This window comes from Bombina bombina, chromosome 1 (genome assembly GCF_027579735.1).
Source record: "Bombina bombina isolate aBomBom1 chromosome 1, aBomBom1.pri, whole genome shotgun sequence".
In the NCBI taxonomy this organism is placed as follows: domain Eukaryota; kingdom Metazoa; phylum Chordata; class Amphibia; order Anura; family Bombinatoridae; genus Bombina; species Bombina bombina.
In genome coordinates this window covers 859,315,926-859,341,816 of record NC_069499.1, presented here as the reverse complement: position 1 = coordinate 859,341,816, position 25,891 = coordinate 859,315,926, and the positions used below count along the sequence as shown (strand labels likewise).

At 31.1% G+C, this 25,891-nt stretch overlaps 2 protein-coding genes across 2 annotated transcripts; one reads left to right on the top strand and one right to left on the bottom strand.

The window, feature by feature from the left end:
* The first annotated feature begins 19,429 nt into the window (after nucleotides 1-19,429).
* Nucleotides 19,430-20,733, top strand: LOC128661396 (uncharacterized). The gene is made up of 3 exons (XM_053715656.1): nucleotides 19,430-19,640; nucleotides 19,733-19,780; nucleotides 20,255-20,733. The coding sequence occupies exons 1-3, from the start codon at nucleotides 19,508-19,510 to the stop codon at nucleotides 20,731-20,733; spliced, it is 660 nt and encodes a 219-aa protein (XP_053571631.1). The 5' UTR covers nucleotides 19,430-19,507.
* Nucleotides 20,734-25,010: 4,277 nt separating this feature from the next.
* On the bottom strand, nucleotides 25,011-25,687 carry LOC128640189 (putative nuclease HARBI1). The gene is made up of 2 exons (XM_053692576.1): nucleotides 25,248-25,687; nucleotides 25,011-25,155 (listed from the first exon to the last, which is right to left on the bottom strand). The coding sequence occupies exons 1-2, from the start codon at nucleotides 25,543-25,545 to the stop codon at nucleotides 25,151-25,153; spliced, it is 303 nt and encodes a 100-aa protein (XP_053548551.1). The 5' UTR covers nucleotides 25,546-25,687; the 3' UTR covers nucleotides 25,011-25,150.
* Nucleotides 25,688-25,891: the final 204 nt, after the last annotated feature.

Here is a 25,891-nt window from a genome sequence, read left to right as displayed (position 1 = left end):
TTTGCTAGTGTAATCTAATTTCATTTCACATCAGGCCTGTGTGTAAAACCCACAACATATACTGTGATTAATTGCTCTGAGCCACCACTGATATCTGGTGTAACATTAGTGTAAATTAAAAAAAAAAACTTTTACATCAGTTTGCTAGTGTAATCTAATTTCATTTTCCATCAGGCCTGTGTGTCAGGCCCACAGCATATACTGTGAGTAATTGCTCAGTGCCACCACTCATATCTGGTGTAACATTAGTGTAAATTTAAAAAAAAAAACTTTTACATCAGTTTGCTAGTGTAATCTAATTTCATTTTCAATCAGGCCTGTGTGTCAGGCCCACAACATATATTGTGATTAATTGCTCTGTGCAACCACTGATATCTGGAGTAACATTAGTGTAAATTTTTTAAAAAAAAACTTTTACATCAGTTTGCTATTGTAATCTAATTTCATTTTCCATTAGGCCTGTGTGTCAGGCTCACATCATATACTGTGATTAATTGTTCTGTGCCACCACTGATATCTGGTGTAACATTAGTGTAAATTTAAAAAAAAACAAAAAACTTTTACATCAGTTTGCTAGTGTAATCTAATTTAATTTTCCATCAGGCCTTTGTGTCAAGCCCACAACATATACTGTGATTAATTGGTCTGTGCCACCACTGATATCTGGTGTAACATTAGTGTAAATTAAAAAAAAACAAAAAACTTTTATATCAGTTTGCTAGTGTAATCTAATTTCATTTTCCATCAGGCCTGTGTGTCAGGCCCACAGCATATACTGTGAGTAATTGCTCAGTGCCACCACTCATATCTGGTGTAACATTAGTGTAAATTTAAAAAAAAAAAAATTACATCAGTTTGCTAGTGTAATCTAATTTCATTTTCCATTAGGCCTGTGTGTCAGGCCCACATCATATACTGTGATTAATTGCTCTGTGCCACCACTGATATATGGTGTAACATTAGTGTAAATTTTAAAAAAAAACATTTACATCAGTTTGCTAGTGTAATCTAATTTAATTTTCCATCAGGCCTATATGTCAGGCCCACAGCATTTACTGTGATTAATTGCTCTGTGCCACCACTCATATCTGGTATAACATAAGTGTAAATTTAAAAAAAAAAAACTTTTACATCAGTTTGCTAGTGTAATCTAATTTAATTTTCCATCAGGCCTATATGTCAGGCCCACAGCATATACTGTGATTAATTGCTCTGTGCCACTACTGATATCTGGTGTAACATTAGTGTAAATTTAAAAAAAAAAAAACTTTTACATCAGTTTGCTAGTGTAATCTAATTTCATTTTCCATCAGGCCTGTGTGTCAGGCCCACAACATATATTGTGATTAATTGCTCTGTGCAACCACTGATATCTGGTGTAACATTAGTGTAAATTTAAAAAAAAAAAAAACTTTTACATCAGTTTGCTATTGTAATCTAATTTCATTTTCCATCAGGCCTTTGTGTCAAGCCCACAACATATACTGTGATTAATTGCTCTGTGCCACCACTGATATCTGGTGTAACATTAGTGTAAATTAAAAAAAAAAAAAACTTTTACATCAGTTTGCTATTGTAATCTAATTTCATTTTCCATCAGGCCTTTGTGTCAAGCCCACAACATATACTGTGATTAATTGCTCTGTGCCACCACTGATATCTGGTGTAACATTAGTGTAAATTAAAAAAAAAAAAACTTTTACATCAGTTTGCTAGTGTAATCTAATTTCATTTTCCATTAGGCCTGTGTGTCAGGCCCACATCATATACTGTGATTAATTGCTCTGTGCCACCACTGATATCTGGTGTAACATTAGTGTAAATTTTAAAAAAAAACTTTTACATCAGTTTGCTAGTGTAATCTAATTTCATTTTCCATCAGGCCTTTGTGTCAGGCACACAGCATATACTGTGATTAATTGCTCTGTGCCACCACTGATATTTGGTGTAACATTAGTGTAAATTTAAAAAAAAAAAACTTTTACATCAGTTTGCTATTGTAATCTAATTTCATTTTCCATTAGGCCTGTGTGTCAGGCCCACATCATATACTGTGATTAATTGCTCTGTGCCACCACTGATATCTGGTGTAACATTAGTGTAAATTTAAAAAAACAAAACTTTTACATCAGTTTGCTAGTGTAATCTAATTTCATTTCACATCAGGCCTGTGTGTAAAACCCACAACATATACTGTGATTAATTGCTCTGAGCCACCACTGATATCTGGTGTAACATTAGTGTAAATTAAAAAAAAAAAACTTTTACATCAGTTTGCTAGTGTAATCTAATTTCATTTTCCATCAGGCCTGTGTGTCAGGCCCACAGCATATACTGTGGTTAATTGCTCTGTGCCACCACTGATATCTGGTGTAACATTAGTGTAAATTAAAAAAAAAAAAAAATTACATCAGTTTGCTAGTGTAATCTAATTTTATTTTCCATCAGGCCTGTGTGTCAGGCCCACAGCATATACTGTGATTAATTGCTCTGTGCCACCACTGATATCAGGTGTAACATTAGTGTAAATTTAAAAAAAAAAACTTTTACATCAGTTTGCTAGTGTAATCTAATTTCATTTTCCATCAGGCCTGTGTGTCAGGCCCACAACATATATTGTGATTAATTGCTCTGTGCAACCACTGATATCTGGAGTAACATTAGTGTAAATTTTTTAAAAAAAACTTTTACATCAGTTTGCTATTGTAATCTAATTTCATTTTCCATTAGGCCTGTGTGTCAGGCTCACATCATATACTGTGATTAATTGTTCTGTGCCACCACTGATATCTGGTGTAACATTAGTGTAAATTTAAAAAAAAAAACTTTTACATCAGTTTGCTAGTGTAATCTAATTTCATTTTCCATCAGGCCTGTGTGTCAGGCCCACAACATATATTGTGATTAATTGCTCTGTGCAACCACTGATATCTGGAGTAACATTAGTGTAAATTTTTTAAAAAAAACTTTTACATCAGTTTGCTATTGTAATCTAATTTCATTTTCCATTAGGCCTGTGTGTCAGGCTCACATCATATACTGTGATTAATTGTTCTGTGCCACCACTGATATCTGGTGTAACATTAGTGTAAATTTAAAAAAAAACAAAAAACTTTTACATCAGTTTGCTAGTGTAATCTAATTTAATTTTCCATCAGGCCTTTGTGTCAAGCCCACAACATATACTGTGATTAATTGCTCTGTGCCACCACTGATATCTGGTGTAACATTAGTGTAAATTAAAAAAAAAAAAAAAAATTTTATATCAGTTTGCTAGTGTAATATAATTTAATTTTCCATCAGGCCTGTGTGTCAGGCCCACAGCATATACTGTGAGTAATTGCTCAGTGCCACCACTCATATCTGGTGTAACATTAGTGTAAATTTAAAAAAAAAAAAATTACATCAGTTTGCTAGTGTAATCTAATTTCATTTTCCATTAGGCCTGTGTGTCAGGCCCACATCATATACTGTGATTAATTGCTCTGTGCCACCACTGATATATGGTGTAACATTAGTGTAAATTTAAAAAAAAACATTTACATCAGTTTGCTAGTGTAATCTAATTTAATTTTCCATCAGGCCTATATGTCAGGCCCACAGCATTTACTGTGATTAATTGCTCTGTGCCACCACTCATATCTGGTATAACATAAGTGTAAATTTTAAAAAAAAACTTTTACATCAGTTTGCTAGTGTAATCTAATTTAATTTTCCATCAGGCCTATATGTCAGGCCCACAGCATATACTGTGATTAGCTGCTCTGTGCCACTACTGATATCTGGTGTAACATTAGTGTAAATTTAAAAAAAAAAAAACTTTTACATCAGTTTGCTAGTGTAATCTAATTTCATTTTCCATCACGCCTGTGTGTCAGGCCCACAACATATATTGTGATTAATTGCTCTGTGCAACCACTGATATCTGGTGTAACATTAGTGTAAATATAAAAAAAAAAAAACTTTTACATCAGTTTGCTATTGTAATCTAATTTCATTTTCCATCAGGCCTTTGTGTCAAGCCCACAACATATACTGTGATTAATTGCTCTGTGCCACCACTGATATCTGGTGTAACATTAGTGTAAATTAAAAAAAAAAAAAACTTTTACATCAGTTTGCTATTGTAATCTAATTTCATTTTCCATCAGGCCTTTGTGTCAAGCCCACAACATATACTGTGATTAATTGCTCTGTGCCACCACTGATATCTGGTGTAACATTAGTGTAAATTTAAAAAAAAAAAACTTTTACATCAGTTTGCTAGTGTAATCTAATTTCATTTTCCATTAGGCCTGTGTGTCAGGCCCACATCATATACTGTGATTAATTGCTCTGTGCCACCACTGATATCTGGTGTAACATTAGTGTAAATTTTAAAAAAAAAACTTTTACATCAGTTTGCTAGTGTAATCTAATTTCATTTTCCATCAGGCCTTTGTGTCAGGCACACAGCATATACTGTGATTAATTGCTCTGTGCCACCACTGATATTTGGTGTAACATTAGTGTAAATTTAAAAAAAAAAAACTTTTACATCAGTTTGCTATTGTAATCTAATTTCATTTTCCATTAGGCCTGTGTGTCAGGCCCACATCATATACTGTGATTAATTGCTCTGTGCCACCACTGATATCTGGTGTAACATTAGTGTAAATTTAAAAAAACAAAACTTTTACATCAGTTTGCTAGTGTAATCTAATTTCATTTCACATCAGGCCTGTGTGTAAAACCCACAACATATACTGTGATTAATTGCTCTGAGCCACCACTGATATCTGGTGTAAAATTAGTGTAAATTAAAAAAAAAAACTTTTACATCAGTTTGCTAGTGTAATCTAATTTCATTTTCCATCAGGCCTGTGTGTCAGGCCCACAGCATATACTGTGAGTAATTGCTCAGTGCCACCACTCATATCTGGTGTAACATTAGTGTAAATTTAAAAAAAAAAAATTATATCAGTTTGCTAGTGTAATCTAATTTCATTTTCCATCAGGCCTATATGTCAGGCCCACAGCATTTACTGTGATTAATTGCTCTGTGCCACCACTCATATCTGGTATAACATAAGTGTAAGTTTTAAAAAAAAAAAACTTTTACATCAGTTTGCTAGTGTAATCTAATTTCATTTTCCATCAGGCCTATATGTCAGGCCCACAGCATATACTGTGATTAATTGCTCTGTGCCACTACTGATATCTGGTGTAACATTAGTGTAAATTTAAAGAAAAAAAACTTTTACATCAGTTTGCTATTGTAATCTAATTTCATTTTCCATTAGGCCTGTGTGTCAGGCCCACATCATATACTGTGATTAATTGCTCTGTGCCACCACTGATATCTGGTGTAACATTAGTGTAAATTTAAAAAAAAAAAAACTTTTACATCAGTTTGCTAGTGTAATCTAATTTCATTTTCCATCAGGCCTGTGTGTAAAGCCCACAACATATACTGTGATTAATTGCTCTGAGCCACCACTGATATCTGGTGTAACATTTGTGTAAATTAAAAAAAAAAAAAACTTTTACATCAGTTTGCTAGTGTAATCTAATTTCATTTTCCCTCAGGCCTGTGTGTCAGGCCCACAGCATATACTGTGAGTAATTGCTCAGTGCCACCACTCATATCTGGTGTAACATTAGTGTAAATTTAAAAAAACAACAACATTTAAATCAGTTTGCTAGTGTAATCTAATTTCATTTTCCATCAGGCCTATATGTCAGGCCCACAGCATATACTGTGATTAATTGCTCTGTGCCACCACTTATATCTGGTGTAACATTAGTGTAAATTTAAAAAAAAAAACTTTTACATCAGTTTGCTAGTGTAATCTAATTTCATTTTCCATCAGGCCTATATTTCAGGCCCACAGCATATACTGTGATTAATTGCTCTGTGCCACCACTGAAATCTGGTGTAACATTAGTGTAAATTTAAAAAAACAACAACTTTTACATCAGTTTGCTAGTGCAATCTAATTTCATTTTCCATCAGGCCTGTGTGTCAGGCACAAAGCATATACTGTGATTAATTGCTCAGTGCCACCACTCATATCTGGTGTAACATTACTGTAAATTTAAAAAAAAAAAACTTTTACATCAGTTTGCTAGTGTAATCTAATTTCATTTTCCATTAGGCCTGTGTGTCAGGCCCACATCATATACTGTGATTAATTGCTCTGTGCCACCACTGATATCTGGTGTAACATTAGTGTAAATTTTTTTAAAAAAAACTTTTACATCAGTTTGCTAGTGTAATCTAATTTCATTTTCCATCAGGCCTTTGTGTCAGGCACACAGCATATACTGTGATTAATTGCTCAGTGCCACCACTGATATTTGGTGTAACATTAGTGTAAATTTTAAAAAAAAAACTTTTACATCAGTTTGCTATTGTAATCTAATTTCATTTTCCATTAGGCCCGTGTGTCAGGCCCACATCATATACTGTGATTAATTGCTCTGTGCCACCACTGATATCTGGTGTAACATTAGTGAAAATTTAAAAAAAAAAAAACTTTTACATCAGTTTGCTAGTGTAATCTAATTTCATTTTCCATCAGGTCTGTGTGTCAGGCCCACAGCATATACTGTGAGTAATTGCTCAGTGCCACCACTCATATCTGGTGTAACATTAGTGTAAATTTAAAAAAAAAAAAATTACATCAGTTTGCTAGTGTAATCTAATTTCATTTTCCATTAGGCCTGTGTGTCAGGCCCACATCATATACTGTGATTAATTGCTCTGTGCCACCACTGATATGTGGTGTAACATTAGTGTAAATTTAAAAAAAACATTTACATCAGTTTGCTAGTGTAATCTAATTTAATTTTCCATCAGGCCTATATGTCAGGCCCACAGCATTTACTGTGATTAATTGCTCTGTGCCACCACTCATATCTGGTATAACATAAGTGTAAATTTAAAAAAAAAAATTTTTACATCAGTTTGCTAGTGTAATCTAATTTAATTTTCCATCAGGCCTATATGTCAGGCCCACAGCATATACTGTGATTAATTGCTCTGTGCCACTACTGATATCTGGTGTAACATTAGTGTAAATTTAAAAAAAAAAAAAACTTTTACATCAGTTTGCTAGTGTAATCTAATTTCATTTTCCATCAGGCCTGTGTGTCAGGCCCACAACATATATTGTGATTAATTGCTCTGTGCAACCACTGATATCTGGTGTAACATTAGTGTAAATATAAAAAAAAAAAAAACTTTTACATCAGTTTGCTATTGTAATCTAATTTCATTTTCCATCAGGCCTTTGTGTCAAGCCCACAACATATACTGTGATTAATTGCTCTGTGCCACCACTGATATCTGGTGTAACATTAGTGTAAATTAAAAAAAAAAAAAACTTTTACATCAGTTTGCTAGTGTAATCTAATTTCATTTTCCATTAGGCCTGTGTGTCAGGCCCACATCATATACTGTGATTAATTGCTCTGTGCCACCACTGATATCTGGTGTAACATTAGTGTAAATTTTAAAAAAAAACTTTTACATCAGTTTGCTAGTGTAATCTAATTTCATTTTCCATCAGGCCTTTGTGTCAGGCACACAGCATATACTGTGATTAATTGCTCTGTGCCACCACTGATATTTGGTGTAACATTAGTGTAAATTTAAAAAAAAAAAACTTTTACATCAGTTTGCTATTGTAATCTAATTTCATTTTCCATTAGGCCTGTGTGTCAGGCCCACATCATATACTGTGATTAATTGCTCTGTGCCACCACTGATATCTGGTGTAACATTAGTGTAACTTTAAAAAAACAAAACTTTTACATCAGTTTGCTAGTGTAATCTAATTTCATTTCACATCAGGCCTGTGTGTAAAACCCACAACATATACTGTGATTAATTGCTCTGAGCCACCACTGATATCTGGTGTAACATTAGTGTAAATTAAAAAAAAAAACTTTTACATCAGTTTGCTAGTGTAATCTAATTTCATTTTCCATCAGGCCTGTGTGTCAGGCCCACAGCATATACTGTGAGTAATTGCTCAGTGCCACCACTCATATCTGGTGTAACATTAGTGTAAATTTTAAAAAAAAAAATTATATCAGTTTGCTAGTGTAATCTAATTTCATTTTCCATTAGGCCTGAGTGGCAGGCCCACATCATATACTGTGATTAATTGCTCTGTGCCACCACTGATATCTGGTGTAACATTAGTGTAAATTAAAAAAAAAACTTTTACATCAGTTTGCTAGTGTAATCTAATTTCATTTTCCATCAGGCCTATATGTCAGGCCCACAGCATTTACTGTGATTAATTGCTCTGTGCCACCACTCATATCTGGTATAACATAAGTGTAAGTTTAAAAAAAAAAAAACTTTAACATCAGTTTGCTAGTGTAATCTAATTTCACTTTCCATCAGGCCTTTGTGTCAGGCACACAGCATATACTGTGATTAATTGCTCTGTGTCACCACTGATATTTGGTGTAACATTAGTGTAAATTTTAAAAAAAAAAACTTTTACATCAGTTTGCTATTGTAATCTAATTTCATTTTCCATTAGGCCTGTGTGTCAGGCCCACATCATATACTGTGATTAATTGCTCTGTGCCACCACTGATATCTGGTGTAACATTAGTGTAAATTTAAAAAAACAAAACTTTTACATCAGTTTGCTAGTGTAATCTAATTTCATTTCACATCAGGCCTGTGTGTAAAACCCACAACATATACTGTGATTAATTGCTCTGAGCCACCACTGATATCTGGTGTAACATTAGTGTAAATTAAAAAAAAAAACTTTTACATCAGTTTGCTAGTGTAATCTAATTTCATTTTCCATCAGGCCTGTGTGTCAGGCCCACAGCATATACTGTGAGTAATTGCTCAGTGCCACCACTCATATCTGGTGTAACATTAGTGTAAATTTAAAAAAAAAAAATTATATCAGTTTGCTAGTGTAATCTAATTTCATTTTCCATTAGGCCTGAGTGGCAGGCCCACATCATATACTGTGATTAATTGCTCTGTGCCACCACTGATATCTGGTGTAACATTAGTGTAAATTAAAAAAAAAACTTTTACATCAGTTTGCTAGTGTAATCTAATTTCATTTTCCATCAGGCCTATATGTCAGGCCCACAGCATTTACTGTGATTAATTGCTCTGTGCCACCACTCATATCTGGTATAACATAAGTGTAAGTTTAAAAAAAGAAAAACTTTTACATCAGTTTGCTAGTGTAATCTAATTTAATTTTCCATCAGGCCTATATGTCAGGCCCACAGCATATACTGTGATTAATTGCTCTGTGCCACTACTGATATCTGGTGTAACATTAGTGTAAATTTAAAAAAAAAAACTTTTACATCAGTTTGCTATTGTAATCTAATTTCATTTTCCATTAGGCCTGTGTGTCAGGCCCACATCATATACTGTGATTAATTGCTCTGTGCCACCACTGATATCTGGTGTAACATTAGTGTAAATTTAAAAAAAAAAACTTTTACATCAGTTTGCTAGTGTAATCTAATTTCATTTTCCATCAGGCCTGTGTGTAAAGCCCACAACATATACTGTGATTAATTGCTCTGAGCCACCACTGATATCTGGTGTAACATTTGTGTAAATTAAAAAAAAAAAAACTTTTACATCAGTTTGCTAGTGTAATCTAATTTCATTTTCCCTCAGGCCTGTGTGTCAGGCCCACAGCATATACTGTGAGTAATTGCTCAGTGCCACCACTCATATCTGGTGTAACATTAGTGTAAATTTAAAAAAAAAAATTTACATCAGTTTGCTAGTGTAATCTAATTTCATTTTCCATCAGGCCTGTGTGTCAGGCCCACATCATATACTGTGATTAATTGCTCTGTGCCACCACTGATATCTGGTGTAACATTAGTGTAAATTTAAAAAAACAACAACATTTAAATCAGTTTGCTAGTGTAATCTAATTTCATTTTCCATCAGGCCTATATGTCAGGCCCACAGCATATACTGTGATTAATTGCTCTGTGCCACCACTTATATCTGGTGTAACATTAGTGTAAATTTAAAAAAAAAAAACTTTTACATCAGTTTGCTAGTGTAATCTAATTTCATTTTCCATCAGTCCTATATGTCAGGCCCACAGCATATACTGTGATTAATTGCTCTGTGCCACCACTGATATCTGGTGTAACATTAGTGTAAATTTAAAAAAAAAAACTTTTACATCAGTTTGCTAGTGTAATCTAATTTCATTTTCCATCAGGCCTATATTTCAGGCCCACAGCATATACTGTGATTAATTGCTCTGTGCCACCACTGAAATCTGGTGTAACATTAGTGTAAATTTAAAAAAACAACAACTTTTACATCAGTTTGCTAGTGCAATCTAATTTCATTTTCCATCAGGCCTGTGTGTCAGGCACAAAGCATATACTGTGATTAATTGCTCAGTGCCACCACTCATATCTGGTGTAACATTACTGTAAATTTAAAAAAAAAAACTTTTACATCAGTTTGCTAGTGTAATCTAATTTCATTTTCCATTAGGCCTGTGTGTCAGGCCCACATCATATACTGTGATTAATTGCTCTGTGCCACCACTGATATCTGGTGTAACATTAGTGTAAATTTTTTAAAAAAAAACTTTTACATCAGTTTGCTAGTGTAATCTAATTTCATTTTCCATCAGGCCTTTGTGTCAGGCACACAGCATATACTGTGATTAATTGCTCAGTGCCACCACTGATATTTGGTGTAACATTAGTGTAAATTTAAAAAAAAAAACTTTTACATCAGTTTGCTATTGTAATCTAATTTCATTTTCCATTAGGCCCGTGTGTCAGGCCCACATCATATACTGTGATTAATTGCTCTGTGCCACCACTGATATCTGGTGTAACATTAGTGTAAATTTAAAAAAAAAAAAACTTTTACATCAGTTTGCTAGTGTAATCTAATTTCATTTTCCATCAGGTCTGTGTGTCAGGCCCACAGCATATACTGTGAGTAATTGCTCAGTGCCACCACTCATATCTGGTGTAACATTAGTGTAAATTTAAAAAAAAAAATTACATCAGTTTGCTAGTGTAATCTAATTTCATTTTCCATTAGGCCTGTGTGTCAGGCCCACATCATATACTGTGATTAATTGCTCTGTGCCACCACTGATATCTGGTGTAACATTAGTGTAAATATAAAAAAAAAAAAAACTTTTACATCAGTTTGCTATTGTAATCTAATTTCATTTTCCATCAGGCCTTTGTGTCAAGCCCACAACATATACTGTGATTAATTGCTCTGTGCCACCACTGATATCTGGTGTAACATTAGTGTAAATTAAAAAAAAAAAAAACTTTTACATCAGTTTGCTATTGTAATCTAATTTCATTTTCCATCAGGCCTTTGTGTCAAGCCCACAAAATATACTGTGATTAATTGCTCTGTGCCACCACTGATATCTGGTGTAACATTAGTGTAAATTTAAAAACACAACAACTTTTACATCAGTTTGCTAGTGCAATCTAATTTCATTTTCCATCAGGCCTGTGTGTCAGGCACAAAGCATATACTGTGATTAATTGCTCAGTGCCACCACTCATATCTGGTGTAACATTACTGTAAATTTAAAAAAAAAAAACTTTTACATCAGTTTGCTAGTGTAATCTAATTTCATTTTCCATCAGGCCTGTGTGTCAGGCCCACAACATATATTGTGATTAATTGCTCTGTGCAACCACTGATATCTGGAGTAACATTAGTGTAAATTTTTTAAAAAAAACTTTTACATCAGTTTGCTATTGTAATCTAATTTCATTTTCCATTAGGCCTGTGTGTCAGGCTCACATCATATACTGTGATTAATTGTTCTGTGCCACCACTGATATCTGGTGTAACATTAGTGTAAATTTAAAAAAAAACAAAAAACTTTTACATCAGTTTGCTAGTGTAATCTAATTTAATTTTCCATCAGGCCTTTGTGTCAAGCCCACAACATATACTGTGATTAATTGCTCTGTGCCACCACTGATATCTGGTGTAACATTAGTGTAAATTAAAAAAAAAAAAAAAACTTTTATATCAGTTTGCTAGTGTAATCTAATTTCATTTTCCATCAGGCCTGTGTGTCAGGCCCACAGCATATACTGTGAGTAATTGCTCAGTGCCACCACTCATATCTGGTGTAACATTAGTGTAAATTTAAAAAAAAAAAAATTACATCAGTTTGCTAGTGTAATCTAATTTCATTTTCCATTAGGCCTGTGTGTCAGGCCCACATCATATACTGTGATTAATTGCTCTGTGCCACCACTGATATATGGTGTAACATTAGTGTAAATTTAAAAAAAAACATTTACATCAGTTTGCTAGTGTAATCTAATTTAATTTTCCATCAGGCCTATATGTCAGGCCCACAGCATTTACTGTGATTAATTGCTCTGTGCCACCACTCATATCTGGTATAACATAAGTGTAAATTTAAAAAAAAAAACTTTTACATCAGTTTGCTATTGTAATCTAATTTCATTTTCCATTAGGCCCGTGTGTCAGGCCCACATCATATACTGTGATTAATTGCTCTGTGCCACCACTGATATCTGGTGTAACATTAGTGTAAATTTAAAAAAAAAAAAACTTTTACATCAGTTTGCTAGTGTAATCTAATTTCATTTTCCATCAGGCCTTTGTGTCAGGCACACAGCATATACTGTGATTAATTGCTCTGTGCCACCACTGATATTTGGTGTAACATTAGTGTAAATTTAAAAAAAAAAAAAAACTTTTACATCAGTTTGCTATTGTAATCTAATTTCATTTTCCATCAGGTCTGTGTGTAAAACCCACAACATATACTGTGATTAATTGCTCTGAGCCACCACTGATATCTGGTGTAACATTAGTGTAAATTTAAAAAAAAAAACTTTTACATCAGTTTGCTAGTGTAATCTATTTTCATTTTCCCTCAGGCCTGTGTGTAAAGCCCACAACATATACTGTGATTAATTGCTCTGAGCCACCACTGATATCTAGTGTAACATTAGTGTAAATTAAAAAAAAAAACTTTTTCATCAGTTTGCTAGTGTAATCTAATTTCATTTTCCATCAGGCCTGTGTGTCAGGCTCAGAGCATATACTGTGATTAATTGCTCTGTGCCACCACTGATATCTGGTGTAACATTAGTGTAAATTTAAAAAAAACACTTTTACATCAGTTTGCTAGTGTAATCTAATTTCATTTTCCATTAGGCCTGTGTGTCAAGCTCACAGCATATACTGTGATTAATTGCTCTGTGCACCCATTGATATCTGGTGTAACATTAGTGTAAATTTAAAAAAAAAAAAACTTTTACATCAGTTTGCTAGTGTAATCTAATTTCATTTTCCATCAGGCCTGTGTGTCAGGCCCACAGCATATACTGTGGTTAATTGCTCTGTGCCACCACTGATATCTGGTGTAACATTAGTGTAAATTAAAAAAAAAAAAAAAAAATTACATCAGTTTGCTAGTGTAATCTAATTTTATTTTCCATCAGGCCTGTGTGTCAGGCCCACAGCATATACTGTGATTAATTGCTCTGTGCCACCACTGATATCAGGTGTAACATTAGTGTAAATTTAAAAAAAAAAACTTTTACATCAGTTTGCTAGTGTAATCTAATTTCATTTTCCATCAGGCCTGTGTGTCAGGCCCACAACATATATTGTGATTAATTGCTCTGTGCAACCACTGATATCTGGAGTAACATTAGTGTAAATTTTTTTAAAAAAACTTTTACATCAGTTTGCTATTGTAATCTAATTTCATTTTCCATTAGGCCTGTGTGTCAGGCTCACATCATATACTGTGATTAATTGTTCTGTGCCACCACTGATATCTGGTGTAACATTAGTGTAAATTTAAAAAAAAACAAAAAACTTTTACATCAGTTTGCTAGTGTAATCTAATTTAATTTTCCATCAGGCCTTTGTGTCAAGCCCACAACATATACTGTGATTAATTGCTCTGTGCCACCACTGATATCTGGTGTAACATTAGTGTAAATTTAAAAAAAAAAAAAACTTTTATATCAGTTTGCTAGTGTAATCTAATTTCATTTTCCATCAGGCCTGTGTGTCAGTCCCACAGCATATACTGTGAGTAATTGCTCAGTGCCACCACTCATATCTGGTGTAACATTAGTGTAAATTTAAAAAAAAAAAAATTACATCAGTTTGCTAGTGTAATCTAATTTCATTTTCCATTAGGCCTGTGTGTCAGGCCCACATCATATACTGTGATTAATTGCTCTGTGCCACCACTGATATATGGTGTAACATTAGTGTAAATTTAAAAAAAAAGATTTACATCAGTTTGCTAGTGTAATCTAATTTAATTTTCCATCAGGCCTATATGTCAGGCCCACAGCATTTACTGTGATTAATTGCTCTGTGCCACCACTCATATCTGGTATAACATAAGTGTAAATTTAAAAAAAAAAACTTTTACATCAGTTTGCTAGTGTAATCTAATTTAATTTTCCATCAGGCCTATATGTCAGGCCCACAGCATATACTGTGATTAATTGCTCTGTGCCACTACTGATATCTGGTGTAACATTAGTGTAAATTTAAAAAAAAATAAACTTTTACATCAGTTTGCTAGTGTAATCTAATTTCATTTTCCATCAGGCCTGTGTGTCAGGCCCACAACATATATTGTGATTAATTGCTCTGTGCAACCACTGATATCTGGTGTAACATTAGTGTAAATATAAAAAAAAAAAAAACTTTTACATCAGTTTGCTATTGTAATCTAATTTCATTTTCCATCAGGCCTTTGTGTCAAGCCCACAACATATACTGTGATTAATTGCTCTGTGCCACCACTGATATCTGGTGTAACATTAGTGTAAATTAAAAAAAAAAAAAACTTTTACATCAGTTTGCTATTGTAATCTAATTTCATTTTCCATCAGGCCTTTGTGTCAAGCCCACAACATATACTGTGATTAATTGCTCTGTGCCACCACTGATATCTGGTGTAACATTAGTGTAAATTAAAAAAAAAAAAAAACTTTTACATCAGTTTGCTAGTGTAATCTAATTTCATTTTCCATTAGGCCTGTGTGTCAGGCCCACATCATATACTGTGATTAATTGCTCTGTGCCACCACTGATATCTGGTGTAACATTAGTGTAAATTTTAAAAAAAAACTTTTACATCAGTTTGCTAGTGTAATCTAATTTCATTTTCCATCAGGCCTTTGTGTCAGGCACACAGCATATACTGTGATTAATTGCTCTGTGCCACCACTGATATTTGGTGTAACATTAGTGTAAATTAAAAAAAAAAAAAACTTTTACATCAGTTTGCTATTGTAATCTAATTTCATTTTCCATTAGGCCTGTGTGTCAGGCCCACATCATATACTGTGATTAATTGCTCTGTGCCACCACTGATATCTGGTGTAACATTAGTGTAAATTTAAAAAAACAAAACTTTTACATCAGTTTGCTAGTGTAATCTAATTTCATTTCACATCAGGCCTGTGTGTAAAACCCACAACATATACTGTGATTAATTGCTCTGAGCCACCACTGATATCTGGTGTAACATTAGTGTAAATTAAAAAAAAAAACTTTTACATCAGTTTGCTAGTGTAATCTAATTTCATTTTCCATCAGGCCTGTGTGTCAGGCCCACAGCATATACTGTGAGTAATTGCTCAGTGCCACCACTCATATCTGGTGTAACATTAGTGTAAATTTTAAAAAAAAAAAATTATATCAGTTTGCTAGTGTAATCTAATTTCATTTTCCATTAGGCCTGAGTGGCAGGCCCACATCATATACTGTGATTAATTGCTCTGTGCCACCACTGATATCTGGTGTAACATTAGTGTAAATTAAAAAAAAAACTTTTACATCAGTTTGCTAGTGTAATCTAATTTCATTTTCCATCAGGCCTATATGTCAGGCCCACAGCATTTACTGTGATTAATTGCTCTGTGCCACCACTCATATCTGGTATAACATAAGTGTAAGTTTAAAAAAAAAAAAAACTTTTACATCAGTTTGCTAGTGTAATCTAATTTAATTTTCCATCAGGCCTATATGTCAGGCCCACAGCATATACTGTGATTAATTGCTCTGTGCCACTACTGATATCTGGTGTAACATTAGTGTAAATTTTAAAAAAAAAACTTTTACATCAGTTTGCTATTGTAATCTAATTTCATTTTCCATTAGGCCTGTGTGTCAGGCCCACATCATATACTGTGATTAATTGCTCTGTGCCACCACTGATATCTGGTGTAACATTAGTGTAAATTTAAAAAAAAAAAAACTTTTACATCAGTTTGCTAGTGTAATCTAATTTCATTTTCCATCAGGCCTGTGTGTAAAGCCCACAACATATACTGTGATTAATTGCTCTGAGCCACCACTGATATCTGGTGTAACATTAGTGTAAATTTAAAAAAAAAAACTTTTACATCAGTTTGCTAGTGTAATCTATTTTCATTTTCCCTCAGGCCTGTGTGTTAGGCCCACAGCATATACTGTGAGTAATTGCTCAGTGCCACCACTCATATCTGGTGTAACATTAGTGTAAATTTAAAAAAAAAAATTTTACATCAGTTTGCTAGTGTAATCTAATTTCATTTTCCATCAGGCCTATATGTCAGGCCCACAACATATACTGTGATTAATTGCTTTGTGCCACCACTGATATCTGGTGTAACATTAGTGTAAATTTAAAAAAAAAAAACATTTATATCAGTTTGCTAGTGTAATCTAATTTCATTTTCCATCAGGCCTATATGTCAGGCCCACAGCATATACTGTGATTAATTGCTCTGTGCCACTACTCATATCTGGTGTAACATTAGTGTAAATTTTAAAAAAAAAACTTTTACATCAGTTTGCTATTGTAATCTAATTTTATTTTCCATTAGGCCTGTGTGTCAGGCCCACAGCATATACTGTGATTAATTGCTCTGTGCCACCACTCATATCTGGTGTAACATTAGTGTAAATTTAAAAAAAAAAAAAACTTTTACATCAGTTTGCTATTGTAATCTAATTTTATTTTCCATTAGGCCTGTGTGTCAGGCCCACAGCATATACTGTGATTAATTGCTCTGTGCCACCACTGATATCTAGTGTAACATTAGTGTAATTTTTTTTTAAAAAACTTTTTCATCAGTTTGCTAGTGTAATCTAATTTAATTTTCCAACAGTACTGTGTGCCAGGGACATCCTAAAACATTTAATGTGAAAATGGCTTAATGTAGCTTAATGAGTAAAAAAGTGGCCAAATTTTAATCAATTGCTGCATAATTTTGCACAACCCAAGATTTCCACTATCCAAGCCTATCCTAGAAGTTTCATAGATTTTGGAATTCCACAAGGCAAATGAGTGACATTAAGCTTGTTTTTTGGGGAGCTTAATGTGGCTTAACGTACAAAATTGAACTTAGATGTTAACCAATTTCCACCAAACTTACCACAATACATTAATCTATGGATTCAAACATATTCAGAAAATTTCAGCACATTTGATAAAACATACCAAAAGTTATTCACATTTAACTATTTTTTTACAATCCTAAAACATTTAATGTGAGCAGCTTAATGTAAAAAGAGCTTAATGTACCAAAATTCACCAAAACTTCAATCAATTGCCTTGAAACTTGGCACAAACTCAGTTTGTCACTTTCCAAACCTATCCTAGAAGTTTCATGGTATTTGGTTTCCCACAAGGCAAATGAGTGACATTAAGCTTCTTTTTTGGGGAGCTTAATGTGGCTTAACGTACAAAATTAAACTTAGATCTTAACCAATTTCCCCCAAACTTCTCACAATATATTAATCTATCTATTCAAACATATTCTGAAAATTTCAGGAAATTTGATAAAACATAACAAAAGTTATTCGCATTTAACATTTTTTTTACAATCCTAAAACATTTAGGGCGAAATTTATTACTATGTGAATTATCACGCAATTACGATCGGCAATTATAACGCCATCATTCGCACACTCCGTATTAACTTGACTAGTACTTATTTATCAAATTTCAATCCGTAATTATTCGCGTCATATTTGAAGCGAATATCATCGTATCTATGATAAATATCACTCCCTAATTGTTCTAATTTATGAAGCATTCAATATGATAAAGCGAACAACTTAGTGGACGTTACTTACATGTGATATTAAAATGAATCTAAGACGTCATTACGGCGCGAATGTTAGCATACGCCTATTACTTTATTAGTCAGATTAATCTTTATTGCGACAAGATGGCAGCGATTGAAGCTGGAAGAACCAAAAGTGGACGTAATGTCCAATTTACTTTAGAACAAAATGAAGTTCTAGTAGAGAGTGTATTAGAGCATTATGATGTTCTTCTCGGCCATAAGCAGCGTGTTACCACACATAGCAGAAAAAAGTTTTTGTGGGAAGAGATTAGTCGCGCTGTTTCAGCAGTATCACGTTTTCCCAAAAATGTTGATAGTTGCAAAAAGCGTTTCTCTGACATTAAAAGAATCACAAAGTCAAAATATGCCAAAGAAAAAAAAGCAGCTAGGGCTACCGGCGGTGGCCCAGCAATGGATTCCGATCTTCTCAACTATGAACGACGTGTATTGTCTCGATTGGGGAACGAAATAGTAGATGGTCTTGATGTGCCTTGTGATTCCGATGATTTTCCAGGTTTGTATACAAATTACATGTTCAAACAGCGTATCTATAGACGCACAACAGTGATATGTGATACTGAATTATTGACCTTGTTAGTTTATAATTTCTTACTTATTTTAAAGTAAGATTAGGATAAATTACATTTACTTATATTCATGTGCACTTCAAATCATGGAGTATGGATTCACAAGTATACATCTTTCATACGTTGCAGGCTTTTTTAAGTTCCAAAAAGGCCATAAATATTATGATGAAAATAAATAGACACTCAACCCTAAAAATTTATTTTCTGATTCATATACTATGTAATTGTAAACAAGTATAATTTACAAACATTATACATTTTTCTTCATTCTCTTGCTATCTTGATTTTAAAATGAAGGTCTCTAAGCTAAGCCGACAGACCATTTTTTTTTCAGACCATGGACAGCAATTGTTAATTGTTTCTGTCCAATCAGCAAATACAATTTTACTTTTTCAACAAAAATGGTCCTGTTTCTAAAATTACAATTTTCCTTTTCGAATCAATATACCAAGATAATTGTCTATAACTTTTGACACTCATGAGCTAACAACCTATATTGTTAAAAAACAGAAAATAAGGCCTTATAAATTAGTCTATGAACCTCCTAGGTTTATCTTTAAAATAAGAATCACAAGAGAATTAATAAAAAATTTAACAAAAAATAAGTTTTCAGAAATTATATTCTCAATCTGAAACATGAAATATTATTTTTGAGTAAAATGTCCCTCTAACACATATATGTATTCTTTTTAACTATTATAGCACAACCTTCTAGCCAGTCTTCTCTACAAGCTACAGAGTCAATTGAGGAATTAGCTTCTACAAGCCAAATGAGGCCTACAGAAAATGTTTGTCAAAGAACCCTTTCGTCATCTTCGATAACAACACATAGTTTAGGATCAGCGGATACATTGCCTGATATTCCCTGCAGTACACCCGTTGACAATGCCAGAAATTCGAGAGGTATTTTTTTTTTTAAATTGTATTGTTGTATTTTTTTTCTTGTTAACAAATTAAAAGAACCCTAAAAAATAAATGTTATTTTTTATTTTCAGAAGTCATGAATATCTTCAATCAAATTATATCCGGAGGTATAGAAGAAGGTAATTATATAGCTTTATGTACATTTATTCTATTGTTGGCAAAATTTAAAGATATTTTTGTCCTTATTTAACTTTAATGTAGTATCATGTTTTGTAATGTGAAAAAAGATATGTTCCATGGTAAATCAATCTGCATATCAAATATCTTATTTTCAGTAATTGATTTTCCTGAAATGGCAGAGAACATTCACAATCGTTATTGATGTACTAATTTTCTTTTTGAAAAAATGATAATCAAATACAAATCTTACATTTTTAGAAATTGATTTGAAAATCAAAATTATTTTTTTTTTCCAAATAAAATTGAGTAAGATCTGTATTGGCTATCTTTTAATAAAAATGAATATATATATATATATTTTTAATTTTAAATATTTTAGAATGTTTTTATTGTCAAATTTATATGTAAAACATAAATTACATACATATATTCGATGTTTTATCTATATATTTATTTTCTATATTTATTTGTAGGTAACGAAGAAGAAAACACACAAGATGATATTAGTAGTGGGGAAATAATACTAAGGACTGTAGACCCTTTAGAAGAAGATTCACAAATGACTATAATTGAAGAGTCCTTGTCAGGGACAAATACATCTGCCCAATCAAGGTCCCATCAACAACCAGAGTCTACAATGTCTACACCAATACCTGAAATTGAAAATGCTGCTAATATAGCTAATAATCCAATTGAAGCTGCCCCTGAGACAGACGCATTACAGGAGATGGTGGGAATAGCACGCAATTTTAGGGATGAACAAAACAAAGTAATTGAGATGTTTGGAAATTTTTTAAAGGATAGGATAAGAATAGAGGAGCAAAAAATAGAAATTGAAAGGGAAAGAAATGAGATATTTAGAGCTGGTTTTGAAAATTTAAGTAAATGCGTAGAATCAATATCAAACTTATTCTCCGCATCATCATCACCAAACCCACAATTTCAAGAATAGCCATAATTTTACATTGCTATTTAAATTTTATAATAATAATGTTTGAATATAGTTTATTCTGTTCTCATTTAAATTGTTATAAACAAGTTATTTATTTAAATATAGAAATCTAATAATTTAAAAAAAAAATTATAATATATATATATATATATATATTGATACATACATACATATGTTTCTTTAGATAAATATATTTATATCACTCTCTATATATATATTTATATATATTTAGATTCAATATAATTATATATAATTTACAATCCAAATATGTATGTCTATATATATAAATATATCAAAATTATCTCTCTCTCAATGTCTATATATAAATTATAATTGTATATATATATATATATATATATATATATATATATATATATATATATATATAGTGAGACAGAGAGAGAGTGAGTTATATACATAAACATAGATTGCAAGGTTTGTATATGTTGTATTTGTTTGTACATAATCAACCAAAACTATTAATATTTTAATAGTATTGATTGATAGAGTCATGGATAAAAAAAAAAAAAATATATATATATATATATAACAATTACAATTATTACTTATTACAATGAGTTATTTTATATATAAAATATATATATATATATATATTGATGAATATATATATATATAATTTTTATATATATATATATATATAGATAGATAGATAGATAGATAGATAGAAAAAGAGATCTTTGATCAATATATATATATATATATATATATATATATATATATATATATATATATATAGTTAGGTAACTATACATATATATATATATTTATTTAGATATTTTTAGTTCATTAATATAAATATAAATATTATTCAGTGTGTGTGTATATAGATATATATATATAGAGAGAACAATATATACATACATATATATATATATATATATAATTTTCAAGATATATGCTAATGTGATCAATAATATATATGTTGGTCTTGAAATAATAAAACAAAATTATAAATTAATATATTGATCACTATGCATTATAATCGTTGTTTGAATACAAGTTGTAGAACTTATAACATTTGAACTACTAAGCCAAAAAATATATGTGAACGCTATTAAAAAAAAAGATTAGAACGGTTGAAACAAAATATTTATTTTTTCTTTAATAATTAGTTTTAATCACTAATTTTTATCAAAATATTCAAAATTACTGAACATCAATAAGTCATATTTAAAAAATAAAAATGACATATATAATAGTCTTGACATAGAATATTAATAGAACATTCACAAATTATAATAAAGTAAAATTATTATTTTTTCAATCAACATTTTTCTAGTATTGAAATCATTTTATCAATCTCCTTGTTCATCTTCAATAATTTTTTCTTAAATTTTTTTAGTTTTTTTACAAAACTATTTTTGGTTGTTGTATCTTGCTTTTTTTCAGGCACGGCTGTAATATAAGGAAGATAAATAAGAACAAATCAAAATTATTAATTTATATTGAAGAAAATGAATGGAATTAGAATTTAGAGATATACACATTTTGATGTATTTCGATTTTATAACATCTTTATCAACTAAAGAAAATTACTTATCTTTACTCTATTTTTATACAGTGAAAAAATGTATAATTAGATTGACACTCACATTCACTAGATCCAATTCCATCAATGACATTTTCCTGATCATTTTCAGCTGTCAAAGTTACTTCACATTCATATTGATTGTCCATATCAGTAGTTAATGGATCTTGAATTTCTGTGTTCAGATCATTATTTTCCATTAAAGTTATAGGAAGTGGAGGAGATTGTGCATTACTGTTTGGGGTAAAAGCCATTATTGGTCTCAGGTATCGTGGAGCACTCTTATTCTTTTCCTTTCTTCTTTTGGTATCTGTAATCACATTTCCATTAATGAATAAAATCTGAATAAATAAATATTTTGAACAAAGATTAATAAGAAAAGATAGAATGAGATAGAACTCTCTCTCTCTCTATATATATATATATATATAAATATATATATATATATATATATATATTTATATATATATATATATATATATATATATATATATATATATATATATTTATAATAATTATTATTTTTTGGAGTTGAATCTATTTTTCAATTATATTATTTATATCTATCTAAACTTTACTATTTATATATAAAGATAAATCTCTTGAACTCTTTTATCTTTCTCTATCTCTTATCATTCTTTCTATTTCATATTTCTAGATTTATCATTTATTTGATATCATTTTGTTTATTTATATCTATCTTTGTATCTCTCTATATTTTTCTTTTCATATCTCAACATTTACAAGTCTATATCTATCTATATCTATCTCTATCTATCTTTGTATTTCTCTCTCTCCCTCTCTCTTTCTCTCTCTCTATCTCTCTCTTTTGCTAGCTCTATCTCTCACTTTCTCTCCTATTTCTTATTATTTATATTTCTAATTGTAAATATTTTTATCTATTTATTTCTCTCTCTCTCCCCCTCGCACTATATTTCTCTCTATCTCTCTCTTCCAATATTGCTTTCTATTTCTGTCACTGTTATTATAAATATTATTTTGAACAAAGTAATTTTATTACTTTCTATATGTGTCTCTCTTTCTCTTTTTTCTATTAATTGAACTCTCTTAATCTGTCCTATTTCTTTGTATTTCTTTATTAATTTAGTTTACTCTTTAAAAACTATATTCTCTATCTATAACTTTGTATCTTTTTTTTCTGGGACTTAATTTTTCATTGTGTTTTTAACTCTAGATGTCTAGTTTTCTATATCTATTTCTGTTTATCGCTATCAATTTGTAATTCAAATCTCTATAGCTCTTTCTATTTCTCTTTGATTAAATTAACAACCATTAAGTCTATCACTATTTATCCCTTTATCTTTAGATCTATATTTTTCTATATTCTTTTTCTTTATATTTTTAGATCTATCTTTTTATCTCTCATTATAGTTCTATATATTGATTATTATTTATATATAGTATATCTGTCTATATCTATAAAGTTCTATCACTTTATTTATATCTATCTTTAAAATTATCATAATGCGTCAGAACAAACGCATAACATTATTTAACTAAACCGTTTTAAACGTAGAAATTGAATCAAAATACAATATCTATTAGAAATAGTGTATGTAGTCAACACTTACAAACTCTAATGAGACTTCTAATCCTAGTATGGTACTCCTTTTCACGTCTACGTAGGTCCGAATAGCGTTGAAGGCACTGTCTTCTTGTTCTTTTTATTCCCGATACCCGATACATCCTGCGTATTATCTCATAAACAAGATAATCGCGTTGATCTTGTTTGACAGATCTAACACCTCCTATTCTTTTTGGAAAATATTTCTCCATCCCATAAACTAAAATAATTAGCTCTCCAGCAGTGAACGGAGAACGTTGCGACATCTTGCTAACGAGTTTCTAATCTTGAAGGAAATGACGTAATATGTCAATCATTTGAGTAAATTCAGGAAAACTTTTTTTATTTATAAATCAATGTTTGAGTTTATATTATTTTATGATAAATGTGTTAAGAGACAGATAGTTTGTTAAAACTTATTCGGTTCACATAATTTGCATCCTCATTAGATTAGAATGTTATTCAATACATGTATATTAAATTCTGTTTCAATTGTTATTCTTGCAACTTATTATTAGCGAAAGTTTCATATATGTTTAAATAAGTTTATTAGTTATTTAAATTGCATTGTTATATTATATATTGATGGTTATCTAGTTATTAGAAAATTTTAATAAAATGTTTTTATATGTTGCCTTCTTGTTTTGATAAAATTTTAATATATTATGATGTTCATATAGTTATGAAAAGGTTACTATTGAATGCAATAAAATGTAATTCGACTGTTTCAATTTTTAAAACATCTCTCCTGTCAAGGTTTGTTTTCTTGCAGTGTGTAGCATCAACACTATAGCTAGGGGGTTGATATGTTTTATGCATTTTATACTTGACTAGCTTACATTTTATTCCAATTGCATTGCCATACGTCTAGGCAAGGTTTGTTCTTAATTTATAGGTTCCAAAAGCTGTATCTGGCTTGCAAATATATACAAAGCTAGTGCTTGTTTTCAACAATAATAAAAAGTTTAGAATCACAGAACCTGTTTTCTTAATTGCACACTGTTCAAGGATACAACTTATTTTCAACAACTATATTGTAAGTCGTTAGTAAAAAAAATAAATTAAAAAAAAATTTGATTTTATTTTAATTTTTTTAAACAAATAACAAATAGAAGAAAAGACAACATATGCAAATAATTTTTTTTTCAACTGTATCAATCAGAACATATTTATTTTTGAATTACACATCACTCTCATCATCTAAATTGTGAATAATTTTGTGGAGAACGTTTCTCATTTTTGAATTATAGATTTTCATGCTTGAACTTAGAAACATTTTCTAGTTAACCTGTGAATATAAGAAGAGATTGTTTATAAATAATTATTGCTAAAAATTATACAATCAATACATAAATCATACATAATTTTTATTTTATTCACCTACGAAATGAGTTTGTATCAACTGGTTACGTGCATGTGTACCCCCTTCAACTACATCTTGAGGAACAGATTCAACACCATCTTCATCTGGTGTTATTATTTCCAGTTCCTCTATGTTTGATTGTCGCAAAGCGATGTTATGCAACATGCAACAGACCAACACCATAACAGCCACTTTCTCAGGAACGTATTGAAGAGTGCCTCCGGATTCATCTAGACAACGAAAACGGCTTTTGAGCATTCCAAAGGTCCTCTCAATCACACATCGAGTTGTTTTGTGTGCATCATTGTACCGCATTTCAGATCTTGTGCGTGGAATATTTACAGGAGTAAGTAGCCAGTTCCTACAGGAATATCCTGCATCTCCTTTTGAAAAATAAAAAGAGTTATACAAATTTAAATGTGTTCAGATACACTTTTTACTTGCAACCATTTTTATGTTTTAAATTGTACATATATATTGGTATTAATAAAAATTTAATTATATCGCTATATATATATATATATATATATATAAATATATAAATATATATATATATATATATATATAGAGAGAGAGAGAGATAGATAGATAGATAGATAGGTATTTTAAAAAAGGTATGGAACTAAAAATCCATTGACCTTGGTGCTGCAGCAAACAGAAT

What these genes read in the sequence shown, in the direction of transcription:
- LOC128661396 (XM_053715656.1), top strand. Translation starts at nt 19,508, where the DNA reads ATGAGGCCTACAGAAAATGTTTGTCAAAGAACCCTTTCGTCATCTTCG. An exon ending in CAATGCCAGAAATTCGAGAG is followed by an intron (nt 19,641 to 19,732) that starts GTATTTTTTTTT and finishes TTTTATTTTCAG; the next exon opens with AAGTCATGAATATCTTCAAT. An exon ending in ATCCGGAGGTATAGAAGAAG is followed by an intron (nt 19,781 to 20,254) that starts GTAATTATATAG and finishes ATTTATTTGTAG; the next exon opens with GTAACGAAGAAGAAAACACA.
- LOC128640189 (XM_053692576.1), bottom strand. Translation starts at nt 25,545, where the DNA reads ATGCGGTACAATGATGCACACAAAACAACTCGATGTGTGATTGAGAGG.